Genomic DNA, 17003 nt, shown 5'->3' with positions numbered 1-17003 from the left:
TGTGCCCTGTCTCTGTCTTTCAAAAATGGATAAACGTAAAAAAAAAAAAATTAAAGAAATGTGAGTGGAAGGAATGAAGCCAAACAGGTCATGGGACGAAACCTTGGCCAGGCTTGTCCAAAACTGGGAATGGGAAAGGCTTTCTTAAGATGACGCAAAAGTAAGATGGGTGAAGGAAAGGGTTCACGGTGGCGAAGCACGGTTGCGTGGCAGAGAACGCCATACTCAGGACCAAAGCACAGGTGACAAACTAGGACAAAGTATCTGCAACACATGTCCCAGTAAAGGTCGATGTCTCTAGTACACAAAGAATGTACACATTGAGGGGGAAAAGATCGGAGACCGGGTAGGAAGATGGGTGAAGGATGGAGCGACGCCACAAGAGTGTAGAAGGATGACCCCAGGGTATAGGAAGGGTTGTTCCGCCTCACTTGAGTTAGGAGAGATGCAAATTAAGATTAGATGAGCGGGAATCCAAGCTTGAAAGCCTACTCTGTTGGCAAGGCTGTAGGCGAGAGAGACGTCCACACGTGGCAGGTGGGAATGCCAAACGTCAACCGTTACCGAGGAAAATCTGGCTGTACCCAGCAAAATTCGTCTATGTTTGGCAGTCCCACCCCAGGAGCCTATCCTGAAGGTGTGCCACCAACAGTAGGAAAACCAGTGTGCGCGACTGTTGAGCGCAGCTCGGTTTACAGCTGGAGACGGTTCCTGTGGATGGGCACTGGCCATGTGAGCCACGGTAAGGCCCCCCGCAGGGCCCCGAGAAGCTGTAGGAAAGGAGAGGGTGCCTGTAACGGAAAATTTCCAGGGTTCGTTGTCGGCTGGAAGGAGCATGGTGCCGGAGAACGTGTGCTCTGCTGCCTTCTGCGTAGGGAACGGGGAGTAAGTGTCATAATACCCACGCATCTGCTTGCTTTTGCTGAAAGAAACACAGAAGGATAAACGAGAAACTAACGAAGCTGGCTACCTGGATGGGGTGGGTGGCAATGAGGTAGGAGTGTTGGGAGGGGTCCAGTACTTTCTTGTGCCGTCTTAACTTTTAGACTCCTGTTACTGTTGCTGAACATACTCAGCAAAGTTCAGCCAAGATGGCCGGGCGGGGGCGGCGGCTGGAAATAGATGCGAAGGAACACAGCCATCTTCGACGTGAATAATAGCCACGTTTATGGAGGAACCTGACGGTGGTAAGAAACACAAAACTCACCATTTTAAAACCATCTCCAAGTGAATAATTGAGCACCATTTAATACACTCATAGTGTGCAGTCATCACCACCATCTAGTTCCAGAACGTTCTCGTCCCAAAAGGAAACCTCGTACCCACGAAGCACTCCCCATTCTCTCCATACCAGCAGCCCCTGGTGACCACTAACCTATGGTCTCTGGACTTGCCTGTTCTGGACACTTCGTATGAATAGAATCATCCAGTGTGTGGTTACAAAGAGCCTGTGCCTCCCCTCCCGTGTGCCCTCTTGCTCACTCACCCCAGGGAAGCCAGCTGCTTTGTGAGCTGCCCTGTGCAGGAACCCATGTGACAAGGAGGTCAGGGAGGCCTTTTGCCGATGGCCAGCGAGAACCGAGGTCCCTCAGCCCAATCACCTGTGAGGAGTGAGTCCTTCCAGTAGCCACGTGTGGCTTGGAAATGGACTGTCCCCCAGACAAACCTTCTGACAAAACCACAGCGCTGGCGGACGCTTCGTGGCTCTGGGAGGGACCTTCTCTCAGACAGGGCTCAGCCGCTCCGGCATTTCTGACCCCTCAGAAACTGTGAGTGAAGCTGCTAAATTTACGGGCTTAAACTAATAAGTTCTGTGTTCATTTGTAATGCAGACGTCGAAAACAAACTCAATTTTCTGCCACAGAGAAGCAGAAAGTAGCCTTTTTGGATGTGGGAGGCAGCACGGACCAGAGTTAACATGAGCACCACTCATGTATTGGGAAACTTGGAAGTCTGTTGGTTTTGAGCAGGGCGCAGAGCACTGGAAGATTCTGCAGCACATCCAGTCCGTAGCCTCTGCTGTCCTGCGCTGCGGCCAAATAACTCAGAAGGTCCGCTGCAGCTGGAGATACGCATACGTGTTTCTGAGGCCGTGTGGTCTCTGGCACCAAGCTGTGCCCTCCGCTGCAGAGAATCACACAGCATGCCGAGAAGCTCCTGATGTGCTCCCCGGCCTTAGACGTCACGTCAGCATGTGACTGGAGCTGTCCCATCAGGAAGTGGACGTTTTCAGACCGTGAAGTTATAACGCTGGCTGAGAGTGTCAGCGATTCATTGTACAGTGAAAATGGTACCTCCTTTTTCTGGGTTTTCTATCATGTGTTGTCTTCTGTAAACAGCTGTTTTCTACTGAGTGCTGGACATAATATATGGACAATTGTAGTCTGGGGCACAGGATACTAGACTTTTCTCCTAGAACAGTTTTACCCTTTCTTCTTTGAGCAGGCTAGCGGCAGCAACGATAAACCCTGAATCACTTGCAGTTTCAGAAACTGAGATAATCTAATATGGATTTTATGAAGTCCCTGCAAGCCTGGTCTATTCTGTTCATACTCACTCCCCTGGTGTAGCCTTTCAGGGTCTCAGCTCAAAGATGGGACATTACAAGAACCCTCTCCCTTAGCGGCCCTAGCCCACCAAGCCAGCAAAATCTCTGTTCAGGTTCTCTACCTCTTCCAGAATGGATTGAGCCCTGAGTAGAAAGTGTTGCTGAACATCAAGTTTAGTGCTCTGGGTTTCCTTTATATCCCCTGTTAGAATATTTCACTATCCAATTAGCACACTGATGGCATAGAACCCAGCTATTTTTAAATGATTATATTTTGGCCAGCTTTTTATGCTGTTCTCAATGGGAGGCTGATCTGAACGACCTATTCCTACAATATGAGCTCTGGAAAAAAAGGACAACTAAATATATTACACATTTATTTATATATTTTTACATTACATTATATACTATTTAAGCTTGTACGTGGATAAAAGCTTTTCTGTATGTTGTCGGAAGGCCGGTCGGGTCAGTTTGAAAGCAGGACGGTTTCTCCCAAAGTCAGCAAGCCTGGACGTCCCCGCACCTGCGTGCTCAAAGGCGGCGTGTGACCGGAGCAGCACCTGCGCGCGTCCCGAGGTCGGCGAGGCTGCACGTGCCCGCACCTGCGCACGCGGGAGAGCGGCGTGTGACTCGAGCCGCGCTTTCCAGGTGCTCGCAGCAGGGGAGGGGCCGCAGAGCTGCACCTGCTCCCTCTGCGGCCCCGCGCTGCCTGCCCGGCGTGGCGCTCTGGTTCCCGGACCCCCAGATGCTCTGCGGCGGCCACGGTCCCCTCACTCGGGCACCTATCACCAGGTGGGGTAGTCCGGGCAGGGGGCGCACGCCTTCACCGCGGGCCGGCCGCGACCTCTAGGCCGACGACCACATTGCCGGGGCTCCTCCTGTGCGGCGTCTGAAACCGGTGCACGGTTCTAACGTTATAGTATCTTCAGCTCATACAAATGTGTATGTTTAATACAACTCCCAAGCGCCCAGACACACAGGTCGGGGTCCCGGCCCGGGGTCGCCTCGCCCCCGCGGCCGGAAACCGGGTGAGGCTCCCCAGTCCCGGCAGCCAGCACGCGGGGGGTTGCTAGGCAACCTGCGGCTCCCGGCAAGCGGCGGCGCCTAGAGATGACGCTGCCAGCCCGCGCCTGCGCCTGAACCCGCCTACTCGCGGCTCCCGCGTGCCGTTGGCCGGCGGGCAGATGGGGGCGGGCCTCGGCCAATGGGCCACGCCGCTCCGGGAGGCGGGACCGTGTTACCTTGGCGGCGCGCCTGCCGGAAGCCCGCGTCGGCGGCCACGCGCAGGTAGGCGAGGACCGCAGGGTCGGGGGTCGCGGGGCGGCTCCCACGTGGGTGTGCGGGCCCGGATGGCGTCGGAGGGCACCGGCGGAGGCCCGCAGGGTGCGCGCGGGGTCCGAGCCGCCGGCTGCCCCAGGCTGTGCCCCTCGAGCCGGGCATCCCCTTCGCCACAAAGCGCTCGTTGACTGAAGCGTTCGGTGGGCTCCCGCGTGTCCGCACTGTCCCGGGCCCCAGGCGGCCGCCGGGCTCAGGGCGGAAACGACGCCGACCCGGGGCGCTTGCGTTCTGAGGACACAGAATTAATAAGGTGTGGGAGCCTGCAGGAAAATAAGGCGGAGCAGGGCACCGCGAGCGAGTCGCGTCGGTGCCGGCAGACGCCCCAGGTGGAGGGATCCCGGGCGCAGCAGCAGCCGCTGCAGCAGGAGTACGAGCTGGAGAGCGGGGAAGGAGGCGCGCGGGGCAGCCACCTGCGCCCGCAAGGCCTGGACGAGGACGCGGACTCCTCTCCGAGCGAAATGGGAAGGTGTCCCGCAGAGCCTGACCTGGACGTTCTACGAGTCATGGTGCATGCTGTGTTGGAAAGGGGCTGGAGGGGCAAGGGCGGGGACCGTGAGTAATGCAGACGGGAGGGTAGTGACGGCACAGGGAGTGAAAGGTAGTCACTGTCTTCGGGATGTGTTTTGGAGGCAAGGCCGACAGGGTTCATGGCTGTGTCAGATGCAGGAGATGTGGGGCACCACAGTCTTTAGCCCGAGCAGAAGTCAGGATTTCCTGGTGGCCGTTCATGGAGAGGACAGATGCCCCCAGGAAGATCAGAAGTGTGGATTTTGACGCCTTGCGCCTGAGATGATGTGTGTGGGTGTTGGTGATACGTGTACTAGTGCAATTCAGGGAGAAATTCCAGGTGGCTGGTAGATGGGAGGTGTTTAAAGCCGCGCAACTAGATGAGATCACTGAGGGAATGAGTTTAGGCAGAGAGGAAAGTGGGCAGGAAGCATGGAGCTCTTCAGTGCCCAGGCTCAGGAGGTGAAGAGGGAGGAGGAAAAGCAGCAGGGTGTGGTGTCTTTTTCAGAAGCCGAGAGAAGGAAGCATCACCTGCTAAATGCTGCTGTTGGGTGGAATGGGGAGAGTACTGAGACTCGCTGTGAGATTTCACGTCTGTGGCGAGCAAAGCGGCAAGGGTGGATTTTGATCAGTAGTAACTGTTGCGGTAGGGACGAGACCGCGTGAACCGAATTCTCCTTAGGTCTGTCCAGGGGCGAGTGGGTGTTTTAAAGGGAGATTGAGGGAATGGGGAGGGGAAAGGGGAGGCACTCAGTCGCCTTAGGAAGTGAGACATTACAAACAACCAGGAAGGGGGGGTTGGTCCATGTGAAACCCACCCGGGGTTGCTGGTTAGCGCTTATCAAAGGTAGGCTGCTACCCTTCCACAGGGCTGTCGGGTGGGGTCTCCCCGTGTTGGCTGCATTCTTTTGGCAGCCTTGAGTTTTCTCAGGCAGGCTCTCTTTAAGGGCGCCAGGGTCATCTCAGGGATAGGGCCTTGAGCTGATAGACACTGCATTAGTGGGCCAGGTGTGAGGCCCTTTGGGAGAGAGGAGCCTGGGTAGAGTTTGGTCACACAGCGCGTCTTTGTCCGCATGGAGTCGTTGTGATCTTGGGAAGAGCAGTTCTGGTGGAGGGGTTGGAGAGAGGAGGGAGGGAAGGAGTTCCAGGCCGTGCAGGCGACTCTACAGGGTTTTACTGCAGAAGGAGGCAGAAATAGGGAGAAGAGCATGTGGGATCGAGAGAGTTTTTATTATTGCCTTGTGGGAAGCTTTAGTTGAGTGAGTAGATGGGAAGCCGGAACCGAGAAGGAGGGGCGGTGCTCAGAGTGATGTCCCTGCGCAGGTGGGGCTGGAACCCAGCTCACCAGTGGAGGGTTTGGCCTTGGTCAGAACCTGGCCCGTTTCCATCAGAACAGGAGAGGAGGGCAGGTGAGTAGATATAGGGAGCTTGCAGTTCCCTTCCCCTTGTTTTGTGATCAGGAATTAAGGTTCTCAGCCAGAAGGGAGAAGACAGTGGAGGTTTGAGAGAGGAGAGGGTCGGCCAGGCAGGTGCAGAGGTGGGGAATGTGGTGGATCCCCTGGTGAGGCTGAAGGGTGATTGGGCCCCGGGGTGCTGAGGGGGTTGAGCTGGAAAGATGGGAGGTGGGCTCGGTGAGTGAGTAGTGACAGGACTTCGAGATTGGCCATTGGAGGGACAGGGAGGGGTGGGTTAGGTACGAAGAGAGCAGAATGTGGAGGCCGTTCGTCTAAGTGGGCAAGTCAGAACTCGGACTAGGCTTGGATCAAAAGGGACAGGAATGAAGTCCCAGGCCGGCTCAGGCGCTAGGATCCCGCTCCTGGACTCCTCGGACTGATTTCCTCGAGGGCTGTGGATTGTGAGGGCGCAGACCCTCCCGAGGGAGGCTTGGCCCTGTGAGTTGGAAGGTGTCCTGCCCCCGGGACACATCAGAGGTAACATGCGCTGGGTGAGAGGGGCCATTGGGGGCTGCGGGTGGGATTTTCAGATTTTAAAAGAATTTTTTCCTGTAGGGTCAGTTATTTTTTTTAAGATTCTGTGGGGTTTCTTTTCAGCCCTGGGGACCCGGCAGCCTCAGCCAGTTGGCGCTGAAGCGTCCTGACCTGTGAGTGTCACCCCACCCAGACGGTTAGCCGCCGTGTGTGTGTCTGACCTGGGTCGTCAGCTTTCTGCTGGCGGAAGCATTTGCTCCACTGAACCGGAGCTGGGTATCTTAAAGCTTTTGTAGTAGAAATGACAAGAGTAGAAGGGGGAAAGCCATACTTGTAATTCTCACTTCCTAAAATGTTAATATACTGATGTGTTTCCTTCTAGTTTTTCTCTTTGTGTGTGTGTGTGTGTGTGTGTGTACAATTTTCCTCACAAAATGAGGGTCACGGGGTACACACGTAGCTTTGTGCCCCACCTTTGCCCTTGACGTTGCGCCATGAGCTCTTACTCCTGTGGCCGGATGTTCTGCGCCGTCCTGCATAGGCCTGCCCCTTTGCACACGGGCATCAGTCGCTTTCCCAGTCCGCAGTCCGCTGTTGTGGGACCGTCAACGGTGTTTTCCGCTCCTCGATGTCAGAGGCGTTAGCAGGCTTTATACGGAGTAGTTGTCCCCCTTGTGTATGAATCTCAGCCCGTGATTATTTCATCAGGAGAGGTTCCTGGAAGTGGAAAGCACTTGATGAATGTTATAAAATTGCCTTAAAGAAAGACTGCACCAATTTCTTCTCCTGTCAGCAGACATGATCCCGGACGGCCTTTTCACCATCCTGTGGCTAACGCTGAATAATACAATTTTAAAAAATGGCGTTTTTAACCTATCAAATTAGCTGGGTGATGTGTGCGTGCAGCTAAAAACCTCCAGCCGTAGCGGCCGAGGGACAGAAAGGATGCCATCAGCCTTCCCCCCTCCCCCGCCAGGCCCCATCCCTGGAGCCCGGCGGTGTCCTCCCTCAGCTCTTTGTGCCGGGATCGCTTGCACACTTCCCGGGAGCGCGAGCGCAGTGCGTGACTCGGGTATGCCAACCGTAGGAGCCATCGGTTGGTGTTCCCCTCTGACAGGGACGCCCCGGTTTCCTCACCCGCGTGCCGCCCTCAACGGCCACACGACGGAACCGAGTTCGTGTGTGTCCTGCACTTAGAACAGGACCTGGTGCCTGGTCAGCTCTCAGTGAAGGGAAGTTTTCAGAATTGACTCTCCTAACTAACCCTCCCCCCCCCCCAACGTGGCCTCCCTCTAGCCACCAAGTACGGGGCCACCTACCGAAGCTGGCAGAGCCTGGGGAGCCTGCTGTTTTGCAGAAAGGCCTGGGAGGTAAAAGAAACCTAAAGGAGGGGTCTTGACCCCCGTGAGGCCCCACCTTCCCCCGGGGCTGCTTTCCTCACCACCGCGCTCTCCCTTTGCTGGCTCGTCCTCTGTTCTGGCCTCACACCAGGAAGCTGACGCGCACTTGTGGGCCCTGGGTGTGCCGATGCCGTAGACACGCGCACGCCGTCCTCACAACCCTGTGAAATAGGGTTACCGCTAAGGGAAAAAAAGGAAGGAAAACCAATACAGGGGCATTGTGTTGCTAAATTTACTACAAATAATTGAGAGAGGTGTGAGGTTTTCTGTTTTTTTTTTTTTTTTTTCAATCTTCCCGTGTTTTAACGAATTCACAGCGTTGTGTGACCGTCACCGCAACCTTGTGTCAGAACATTTTCCTTCTCCCAGGAGAGACCCCGGACCTATGAGCCCCTCCTGCCCCTTCCTCCGCCAGCCCTGAGCACCCACGGAGCTATGTTCCCGCTCTGTGCGGACTTGTCCTGGACACCGTGTGTAGACGAGCTTGTACCGTGTGCGGGAACCCGCGACTGGCCCCTCTCCCGCGGCAGGACGGGGCTGAGTCGCCCGGTCAGTGCCGTCCATTGCGAGGGCGTCCCCACGTCTTGTTCCCTGTTCAGCAGTTGCTGGATGCGTAGGTTTTTTCACCTTTTGGATACTATGACGAATGCTGCTGGGAACGTTAGTGTTGGAATTTTTACGTGGACGTGTTCATTTTCTTTGGTAGGTATCTGCATGTGGAGCTGTTGGGACCCATGGTAACGTGTTGGACTTTTTTTTTTAAAGTCGGGCTTGAATTTATAACCCTGAGGTCAAGAGTCACATGCTCTACTGACTGCCAGCCAGGTGCCCCGACATGTTTAACTTTTTGAGGAACCACCAGGCTGTTGTACAGAGTGGCTGCACCATTTTATATCCCACCAGCGGTGCATAAGGGTTCCAAGTTTTCAGGCATCACCAGTATTTGTTGTTGGAGCCAACCTAGGAATGTGAAGTGGGGTCATTTGATTTACATTTCCCTAACAATGGATGGTGTTGAGCATCTTTTCCTGTCCTCATTGGCCACTTGTGTGTTGTTTGGGGGGTAATCCGAATTCAAATCCTTTGTCCGTTTTTTCACCGAGTTTGTCTTTTTTATTGGGTTGTAAGAATTCTTCACACGTGGTGGATACAAGACTCTTGTCAGTTACATGACCTACAAGTATTTTTCCATTTCTTGATGTTGTCTTTGTACTTCTTTGCTCGAATTATTTGCAGCACAAAAATTTTTAATTTTGAGAGGTCCACCATTCATTTTTTTTCTTTAGCTGTGTGGGTTTTTTTTGTTTTTTGTGGGTTTTTTTGGTGTCCTGTGTAAGAAACTGTTGCCTAATCCAGGGTCATAAAGATGTACCCCTGTGTTTTAGCTCTTACACTTAGGTTTGTCATCCATTTTGAGTTAATTTTTGTGTTTGGTGTGAGGTAGGGCTCTCAGTTCATTGTTTTGCATGTGGAAGTTCAGGTGTCCTGGCACCTTTTGTTGAAAAGACTGTTCTTTTCCATTAAATGGTTTAGGCGCCTTTGTTGAAAATCACTGACCGTGAATGTAAGGAAATGTCTTCTATACCCAGCATCCGTTGTCTCAAAGTCATGAGACATACCATCTCTCAGAACTATTAAAAGAAACCTTTTTATAATATGGAAAAGTCTTTCTCCCTTTTTAGCAAATAGACTTAGTGATTACACTTTTTAATGATAACTTACAGAAGGAATAAAGATTTAACTTAACTTTTGTGGTGACTGGTGTGTAAATATTTGCTAAACTTTTCTTATTTCCCCAACAAGGTAATTGGCTGATGGAGTCCTTTGTCTTTTCAAAGCCCCTGTGTCAACAGTCTCTTGTTCTTTCACGATTTCTTATTATACTGCTAATTGAAATTTGTAGCCTCTGGCTTTGAATACTTTTTTTTAGATAAGGCTTAATTAAAGACTGTGGAGCTTGGAATTTTTCTGATTCCACAACAGTGATACTCTTTCAATATGCTATAGCTGATCGTAGCCCCAATTGGGGCAGAAGGAGCCCTCCATGCTGTCTCTGTGTCCTCTGGAACGTGGCCCTATGTTCCTTGACTATCTCCTGCGTTTCAGCACAGCTTGATAACCCAGGTTCTCCTTGCACTTTCCTTGCTCTGCAAAGGTTCCCAGACCGGGAGTCTAAGGAGCTCCCCTCCCCGCTTCCTTTTTCATAGAGGATGGTGTTGAGAACCAAAATCTGGGCTCTCCGTGTACTCTGTTTCTAGGCCTTTTCCACTGTGATCACCCTTTATGGTCACCTTTCCCGTAATGCTTTCCCTCTCTGTTTGGTTGCAGGTTACAGTTATGTCTCATGTGTCCTGTGTTTGTGTCCCCCCATAAGCCTCTTGGACTGCGAGGTCTAGCCTGGAGCAGCTCCTAGCACATGGTTGGCACTCTGCAGGTGGTGACAGAGTGACTGGCAAGTGCTGATGTACGTGGGTGGATTGCTTGGTGGCGGGGTGTGCGTGTTTCATTCCACCAGCTGCCCCCTTGATGTAATTTTCCCCTTTTGCCCCCATGAAAACGGTTTTGCTTTGGGGGAAATCTACATCTCAGTAGCGTGTTCCTGGGGAGCCCACGTTCTCAGAACGCATCTAGCCTTCGCTCGCCTTCAGGGGGCCATCGCCCTCCATCTGCCGTCCCTGCCCGCAGGCCCTTTAGGGGGTCCGGAGGCCCGGCTTTTGCACCTTTGCACCTGCCTTTTGCACCTTTGCACCTGCCGTACCTTCTTCATCCGCACGCACCACTCCCCTCCCCCGCCTCCCCCTCCCCCTCCCCAGCCCTGCCCTTTACCGGCTTTCTCCCAGAGGCCTCCTGCCTGTACGTCACCTGCGCTCGCTTCTGTCCTACCTTCCCGGTAGCGTTCATCCCCACGTAAAAGTATTTTCTCACCTGCACGATAGATCTCTCTTGCCCACCACAAGGGAAGCTTCACGAGGTCAAGGCTCTTGCGTGCCATGCGGTTCGCTCTGTGTTTGGCACCCCGCACAGTGCCTGGCACAGAGTTGGTGCTCACAAAGTATTTGTTGAACTTCTGTTGTTAGAGCTGGTGTTCAGAGAACTACATTGGGTTTCTGTCCCTTTTCCCGTATACACAGCCTTGAACCGCAGGTCTGAAGGTAAATTTTTAAAAAGACGTAGACATAAATATACAATATGTACGTGTATAATTTACATGTGCCTGTAAGATCTGGAACATGGAGAATGTTAACTGGGAGTTAGTTGAGCATGAAAAAACGAAATACATTTTTATAGTTTGTTAGAACGAAAGCTGATATTAGTAGACCTTATAAATACAGTTTGAAAGGACTGGCGTTAAAAAACACTCCGAGGTCTCCCCTCCCACATACCCCCTCGCAGGAAACCTCTCGGAGGTCCCAGCAGCCACCGGCAGTGCCCCTCAGGGGAGGGCTCTCCCTGACCTGTCGGCCTTCAACCATGTCTGTTCCCTGTGGCACGATCCCACGAAGGATGTGGGTTTTAGGGTTCCCGGGCTTTTCCTGGAGCTCTGCACACCACTGTGCTGGAGAAAGCACACCTGTCAGATGCCTCTCACACCGTGTCCTGCCTTATATGCGGCCCGGGTGGTGCTGCTTCTACAAGTCGAGGGGCCCGGCCCGGGCCCATCACCATGACCGAATGCCCTAGCCACGGCGGCGACGGTCGCCTGCAACATCCCCAGATCATGGGCGGTTTGCCTAGGGGATTTGACCTTTCCCCTAACTCGTGTAGATTTTCCATATTTTCTTTCTTTCTTTTAAATTTTGCTTATTTTGAGAGAGAGCAGAGGAGAGGGGCAGGGTTAGAGGGAGACAGAGAATCCCAAGCAGCCTCCGTGCTGTCAGCCCAGAGCCTGAGTGGGGCTTGAACTCCCGAACCGCCAGATCGTGACCTGAGCCAGATGCTTAACCCACTGAGCCCCCCCAGGCGCCCCTGCCTTTGTTTGGACTTTTATAGCGGGAGAGCGCTCTTCCCCTCGGTCACAAATGTGATGTGGCCCAGGACCTCTCGTCACGCACTTAGCAGTTTACCTTCTCTGCTGCAGGATGGCAAAACGGAAGAGAAAAATTACCGAAATGACAGAGAAAAAGAACAAAAAACTGAAGAAGGCGTCAGCGAAGGAGATGCCACCCGCGGCCACATCGGGCACCGGGGAAGCGCATGCCGAGGTGGGCGCACGCGGGGTCCCAGTCCAGAGGGAGGGCGCAGCGAGGGCGGGATGGGTTACAAGCCTTCACGCTGCGGGGCTTCTGGGAGCGGCTGTAAGACAAGTAAGAGGGTGGGTGAACTTCAGGTTCGAATGCCGCGACCGCCTTTCCTTGGGCACAGCGTCCACCGACCGCCGTTGGGGTGCCGTGCTGTCGGGGGCACTTGTGTCTGAGACAGGAGGCGGCGGGACAGCACGGGCTGCGCTCTCGGGAATGGGTGGTGTGCCGTGCGCGCAGTGACGCGTGGAGCGTGGCCGGGAGTCTGTCCTGAGGAATTCAGATCTTGGGGCGTCTGAGGGGCTCAGTCACTTGAGTGTCTGACTTTGGCTCCGGTCATGATCTCACAGTTTGGGAGTTCAAGCTCCACGTCAGGCTCGGCTGACAGTGCAAAGCCTGCTTGGGATTTTCTCTGTCCCTCTGTCTCTGCTCCACCGCGCCCACCCCCCCCCCCACCTTGCACACGCATGCTCGCTCACGCTCTCTCTCAAAAATAAGTAAAAATAAACATTAAAAAAGAATTCAGATCACAACATACAAATGCTCATATTGAATGGGACAGAAGTCTGTTACAAAAATACATGCACTTAAATTTGGTTCCTGGTCTGAGCGTTAACGTTTTTCTTGATTGAGCTGTCTTTACAATTCCTAGGATGCGGTTGATGGAAACAGTGTAGGGTGTCACAGATTCTCCCAGATTGCACATGAAGTAGAACGTGATTAGGCGCGTATCCCGTGGTGACGCGTGCATCTGTGGGCGGGCGCTGCTCTCTTCGGAGGGGACGGGATTTCCTGTGGGTCCACGCCTGCCTGGAAGCACCGAGAAGCTCGTTCACACCGGTGAACGTGGGTGGAAGCGTCGTCTGGGCAGCGTCGCTTAATTCCTTAAAGTCGGAGACTGTTCCTGTGATTTGGGGGCACGTTTGGTCCCAATGTGTTGTCAGAGATCGGCCATTAGATGACAACTTGACGAGGTCCTTCTCCAGTCCTTGTGGAGGAAGAACTGGAAACCGTCTGACTCGGTCGGGGATGCGTCTCTGGCCAGTCGCTGTTGTTGTTTGTGGCACCCGTGATTCAGACCTGCCTCCACTTACGAGAGCCCTGTGGGCTCTTCTGCCCTCAGAAGCGTCCCCAGCAGGTTTCAGGGTGACAGGTGGCTTTTCTCTCATAAGATGGGGAAAGGACCGTGGTGCAGGGGGAGGAAGAGAGGAGGGCCCTCATGACAACGCCGACTCCTGACCGCAGGCCATTCTGGCCTTTGAGCAGTTTCGGCGCGAGTACACATGGAGCACACGTGGCGTTAGGGCCCTGGGAGCGTGCTCCTGAGACCACCCGAGCTGTAGACGCCTGGGTGAGTCTCTGTGTCCCTCAGGGGGTGTGCACCCAGTTCGATGACTCACTGGTCCGGGTCACTTGAGGCCTCCATCCACCGAGGCATCTCTGTGCTTTTTTGCCAGCTGGCTCCCAGGCCCCCGCCTAGTCCCTGGCGATTTATTTTTGATAGAGATAGAGCACAGGTAGGGGAGGGGCAGAGAGAGAAGGAGACAGAATCCGAAGCAGGCTCCAGGCTCCCAGCTGTCGGCACAGAGCCCGACGCGGGGCTCAAACTCACAGACCGCGCGATCGTGACCTGAGCCACCCAGGTGCCCCTCCTCCGTTTTTTTTTTAACTCCATCCTATCACCTTGGTGATTTTAAGTTTTGTTTAAAACTTGCAGCTTTCCTTTCGGAGTGGCCTGCTTGCCGGCTGCTAGCCCGGGGCAGGCCCCGCAGAACAGGGCGGGTTGACAGTAGCCGTGTGCACAGGTTGGGATTTCTGCCTAACCTCGGGGGGACCTTCTTTCTGCTGAGTTCAGGTCATTTTTAAAAGTGTGTGATTGTTTTTTGTTATGAAAGCACACGTTGGTTAAAGTAGATTTGGAAGACGGAAGAGAAGCTTCTGGTTTCTCTTTTGAGGCCTACAGTTTTGTCGGGGTCTGTGGCGTAGTGGACAGAGTTGCTGCTAGAGTCCCGTGCGCTTCCGCTTGGTTTTCGGTCCCCGGGGTGTTGACCTGGTGGCAGGCTGGCCCGGCTGAGGAGCAGGAAGCGGTGCGTGGGAACGCGGGGCCCGGCCACCAGGGGTCGCCGCCCCTCCGCCTGCAGGCGGCCCGCAGTCCTCTCCCGGGAGGAGCTCCGGCCTAGCGCGGTTACGGGGCGGGAGCACTCGTAGGGGGAGTTCTCTGAGGTGCGGCGCTCGTGGGCTTGTGTCCCAAAGACCCCTTCTTACATTGCCGGGCTGGTCTCCCAGGGAGGGGCTCTTCCAGGCGGACATACCTTGGGCTGCGCTAATAAGAGGATTTCTTCACTCTGCTTTTCGTGGGAAACTATGGAAAAGCCACGTCAGGCTCATTTTTAAGGAAAGCACATGGAACACTGCACCTAATTTTGAGGCGGGCGGGTGGACCAGGCCTGGAGAGCACATCCCATTCCCCTGGGAGCTCGTGGAAAAGTACTGTGCTGTCCTCCCCGCCCCTCCGCCCCACCCCCCCCCCCCCCCCCCCGCCCTGGCTGCAGGATCAAGCCCCAGAATCCATCCGCATGAGGAACAGAGAAGCCTCTGTCCCCACTTGGACCAGTGTGCCGTCCTCCCGGGACCGGCTGTCTGGATAGGCCCGTGGGAGCCCGTGTGGCCACTTCCCACAGCACAAGCGCCCTGAGCCAGCGCCAGGAGGGCCAAAGTTTCCCCAGGGCTGGCCCTCCGTGGCCCCGGGGCAGCCTCCTCAGAGCCGTGCTTCCTGCTGGGAGGGGAGCCTTGGCACACCCAGCGGACTCCTCTCTGGCCCTCTTTTGTGCGCTCCGGAACGTAGGAAGCCGTTTGTGCGGCCCCGGGCGCTCAGAACCTCCCTTCTTTGCGCATCTCACCAGCCCGTTAGTTAGCCTGCCGAGGCCCTCGCCGCCGGAGGCCGGGAGAGGGTGTCTGTGACGCCCCCGGCACGGGCCGAGCCCTGCTAGTGCCTCCCTCAGCGCCCTGGATATGGTTCTGGCCGGCCGGCCGGCCGCGGGCCTCACTGGAGACCTGCCGCCCACACCACACCCTCTCCCGCCGTCCTGCTGCGTGAGGGACGCGGGAAGTCGCGGTCCATGGGCCCGTCCTCTGCAGCAGGGAGTCTCTGCCTGCTTCACGGTTTCTTGAAACCCTCCCGCGAGCCTGGGCGTCGGGCCGTACAGGCCCGCCTTCAAGCTGCTGGGCCCCTTCCTTTGAGAGGGTGGCGAGGGTTAAATCTTAGACAGCAGGCGTGTCCCGAGAGGTTGCCGACCCGTCATCAGTCATCAGTTGGGAGTGGAAGGGGCAGAAGCCCAGGGGTTGGTCCCGAGGGTCTCCCCACCACCGCCGAGGAGATAGTCCACCGTTCGGTTTTGTCCCGGACAGCGAGCCCCACGACAGGGAGACATCACGCGGCTGCCCCGCTCACGGGCCAGTCAGGCCCCTGCAAGCCTCGGTGGGCACCCGGCAGGGGCGCTGCGGTGCCCAGGCCCTTGGTTGCCTGGAGGCGGAGGCGTGGCTGGCAGTGAGACAGTCCTCCCCCGTCTCTTGGGTGAGAACCCCTGCGTTTGCACGAGACCGTCCCGATCACAGCGGAGTCCTCAGGCCCAGCGGCCCCGGGTGCCCGGCCCGGGGGTGGCCCGTCCTGGTCTCACACACGAGTTGACCGGAGAGGCGGCCGCTTGCCCAGTCGCTCAGCTCTCAGCTGGCTGGGACAGAGGAGGGACTCCCACTTGGGCCTCCTGTGTCTGCTTCCCTTTCGGAGCACCCGAGGAAGACAGGGACCCACGGGGTGCCTGGCCTCACTCCTTAGTGTAACTGGGCTGAGGGCTGCCGGCCGGCGGGCGGCTCAGCCGTGTGCGGGGGTGGCGAGGCCCAGCACCGTCTAAGGAATAACGCGGCTCCTTTGGGGCACCCATTTCTGCACTGCTGTCAACGCGGGTGTTGTGTCGGGAGAAGGACCCCGGATTTGTCCGGCAGACCACCCCACGCTGGGAGTGAATGTGTTCCTGGAGCCTAGAGGGCACGGTGGCAATAGCAAGCACTTTTCTTCTTGCAGAATGTGACGGGCCGTGCGTAAGCTGGGTGGCTCCACAGTTCCCCATGCCACCCCACGTGCTCTGTGTGTTTTCACGGGCCCGACTGGAGCGTGGCCGGTGACAGCGGGGCTGAGAGAGGCTGGGCCCCGCACCGCCACACCCTCAGCGGCCGTGGAGTGGAGTGTCGCCTGTCTGGAAGGGGGAGACACCTGCTCCGTACGGGACCACCCTCTTCTCTCGTTTGTGATCTCGAAATCGGGATAGGAATTACGTGGGTGTCAAGCCGGCGAACGCTTCCGAAAACCGTCACGCGAGGTTGTGAACTCCGCGGCCTTGAGAATTTGCTCAGAACCAAAGTACTTCTTCCTAATGGTGTTTTGCCTCAAGAAAATACGCGGGTCTGGCGGCGGAGTTTTGGTTGTGAAAGTAGCAGCTGAGGGGTTGCCGATCTTTACAGGCAGCTCCCTGGGAGCCTGAATTCCCCTGTTGCGTTGTCTTTGTTTTCTCCTTTGTGACTACTGAACGCGGACTTGTCAGCCAGTTAGTTATAAAGTGATGGCCGTGCAGGGCTGGGGGAGTTGGAGAAAAGGGACCCAGAGAAATTCCCTGATAGCCCCGAGGCTCCCGGTGAGGTGTAGGGGACCGAAGTCCCCCTCGTCCTGTTGTGGTGACCTCTGTTGCCTCCTGAGGGCTTTCCTTTTCACTGCCCAGTAATGTCCCACCCACCGCACGTCCCACGTGTTTGTTTCTCCGTCCCCTGGTCTTTGGACTTTTAGCTCGTTTCCACTTTGGGGCTATGGGAGTATGCTGTGACTGTATGCGAGGTTTTCTGTTTTCCTTTCTCTTGGGTAAATTCTCAGGACTCAGATGGACCACAGTGTAAGTGTATGTTTACTTTTTTATTTTTTTTTAAGAGAGCGTGAGTGGGGGGAGGGGCAGAGAGAACGGGAGAGAGAATCTTAAGCAGGCGCCACGCTCAGCAC

At 55.5% G+C, this 17003-nt stretch overlaps 1 protein-coding gene across 1 annotated transcript in view; it reads left to right on the top strand.

Annotated features, from left to right (window-relative positions):
- The first annotated feature begins 3752 nt into the window (after nucleotides 1-3752).
- CUNH7orf50 (chromosome unknown C7orf50 homolog) overlaps nucleotides 3753-17003 on the top strand; it is a 108186-nt gene continuing 94935 nt past the window's right edge. The window contains exons 1-2 of the mRNA XM_047089128.1: nucleotides 3753-3835; nucleotides 11800-11923. Of these exons, the coding sequence (XP_046945084.1) occupies nucleotides 3753-3835; nucleotides 11800-11923 (207 nt within the window). The remainder of the gene's footprint in view (nucleotides 3836-11799; nucleotides 11924-17003) is intronic.

This window comes from Lynx rufus, unplaced genomic scaffold (genome assembly GCF_022079265.1).
Source record: "Lynx rufus isolate CCGP_SWC_20201006 ecotype Redwood Valley unplaced genomic scaffold, mLynRuf1.p SCAF_27, whole genome shotgun sequence".
NCBI lineage: Eukaryota > Metazoa > Chordata > Mammalia > Carnivora > Felidae > Lynx > Lynx rufus.
This window is presented reverse-complemented; position numbering and strand designations above follow the sequence as displayed.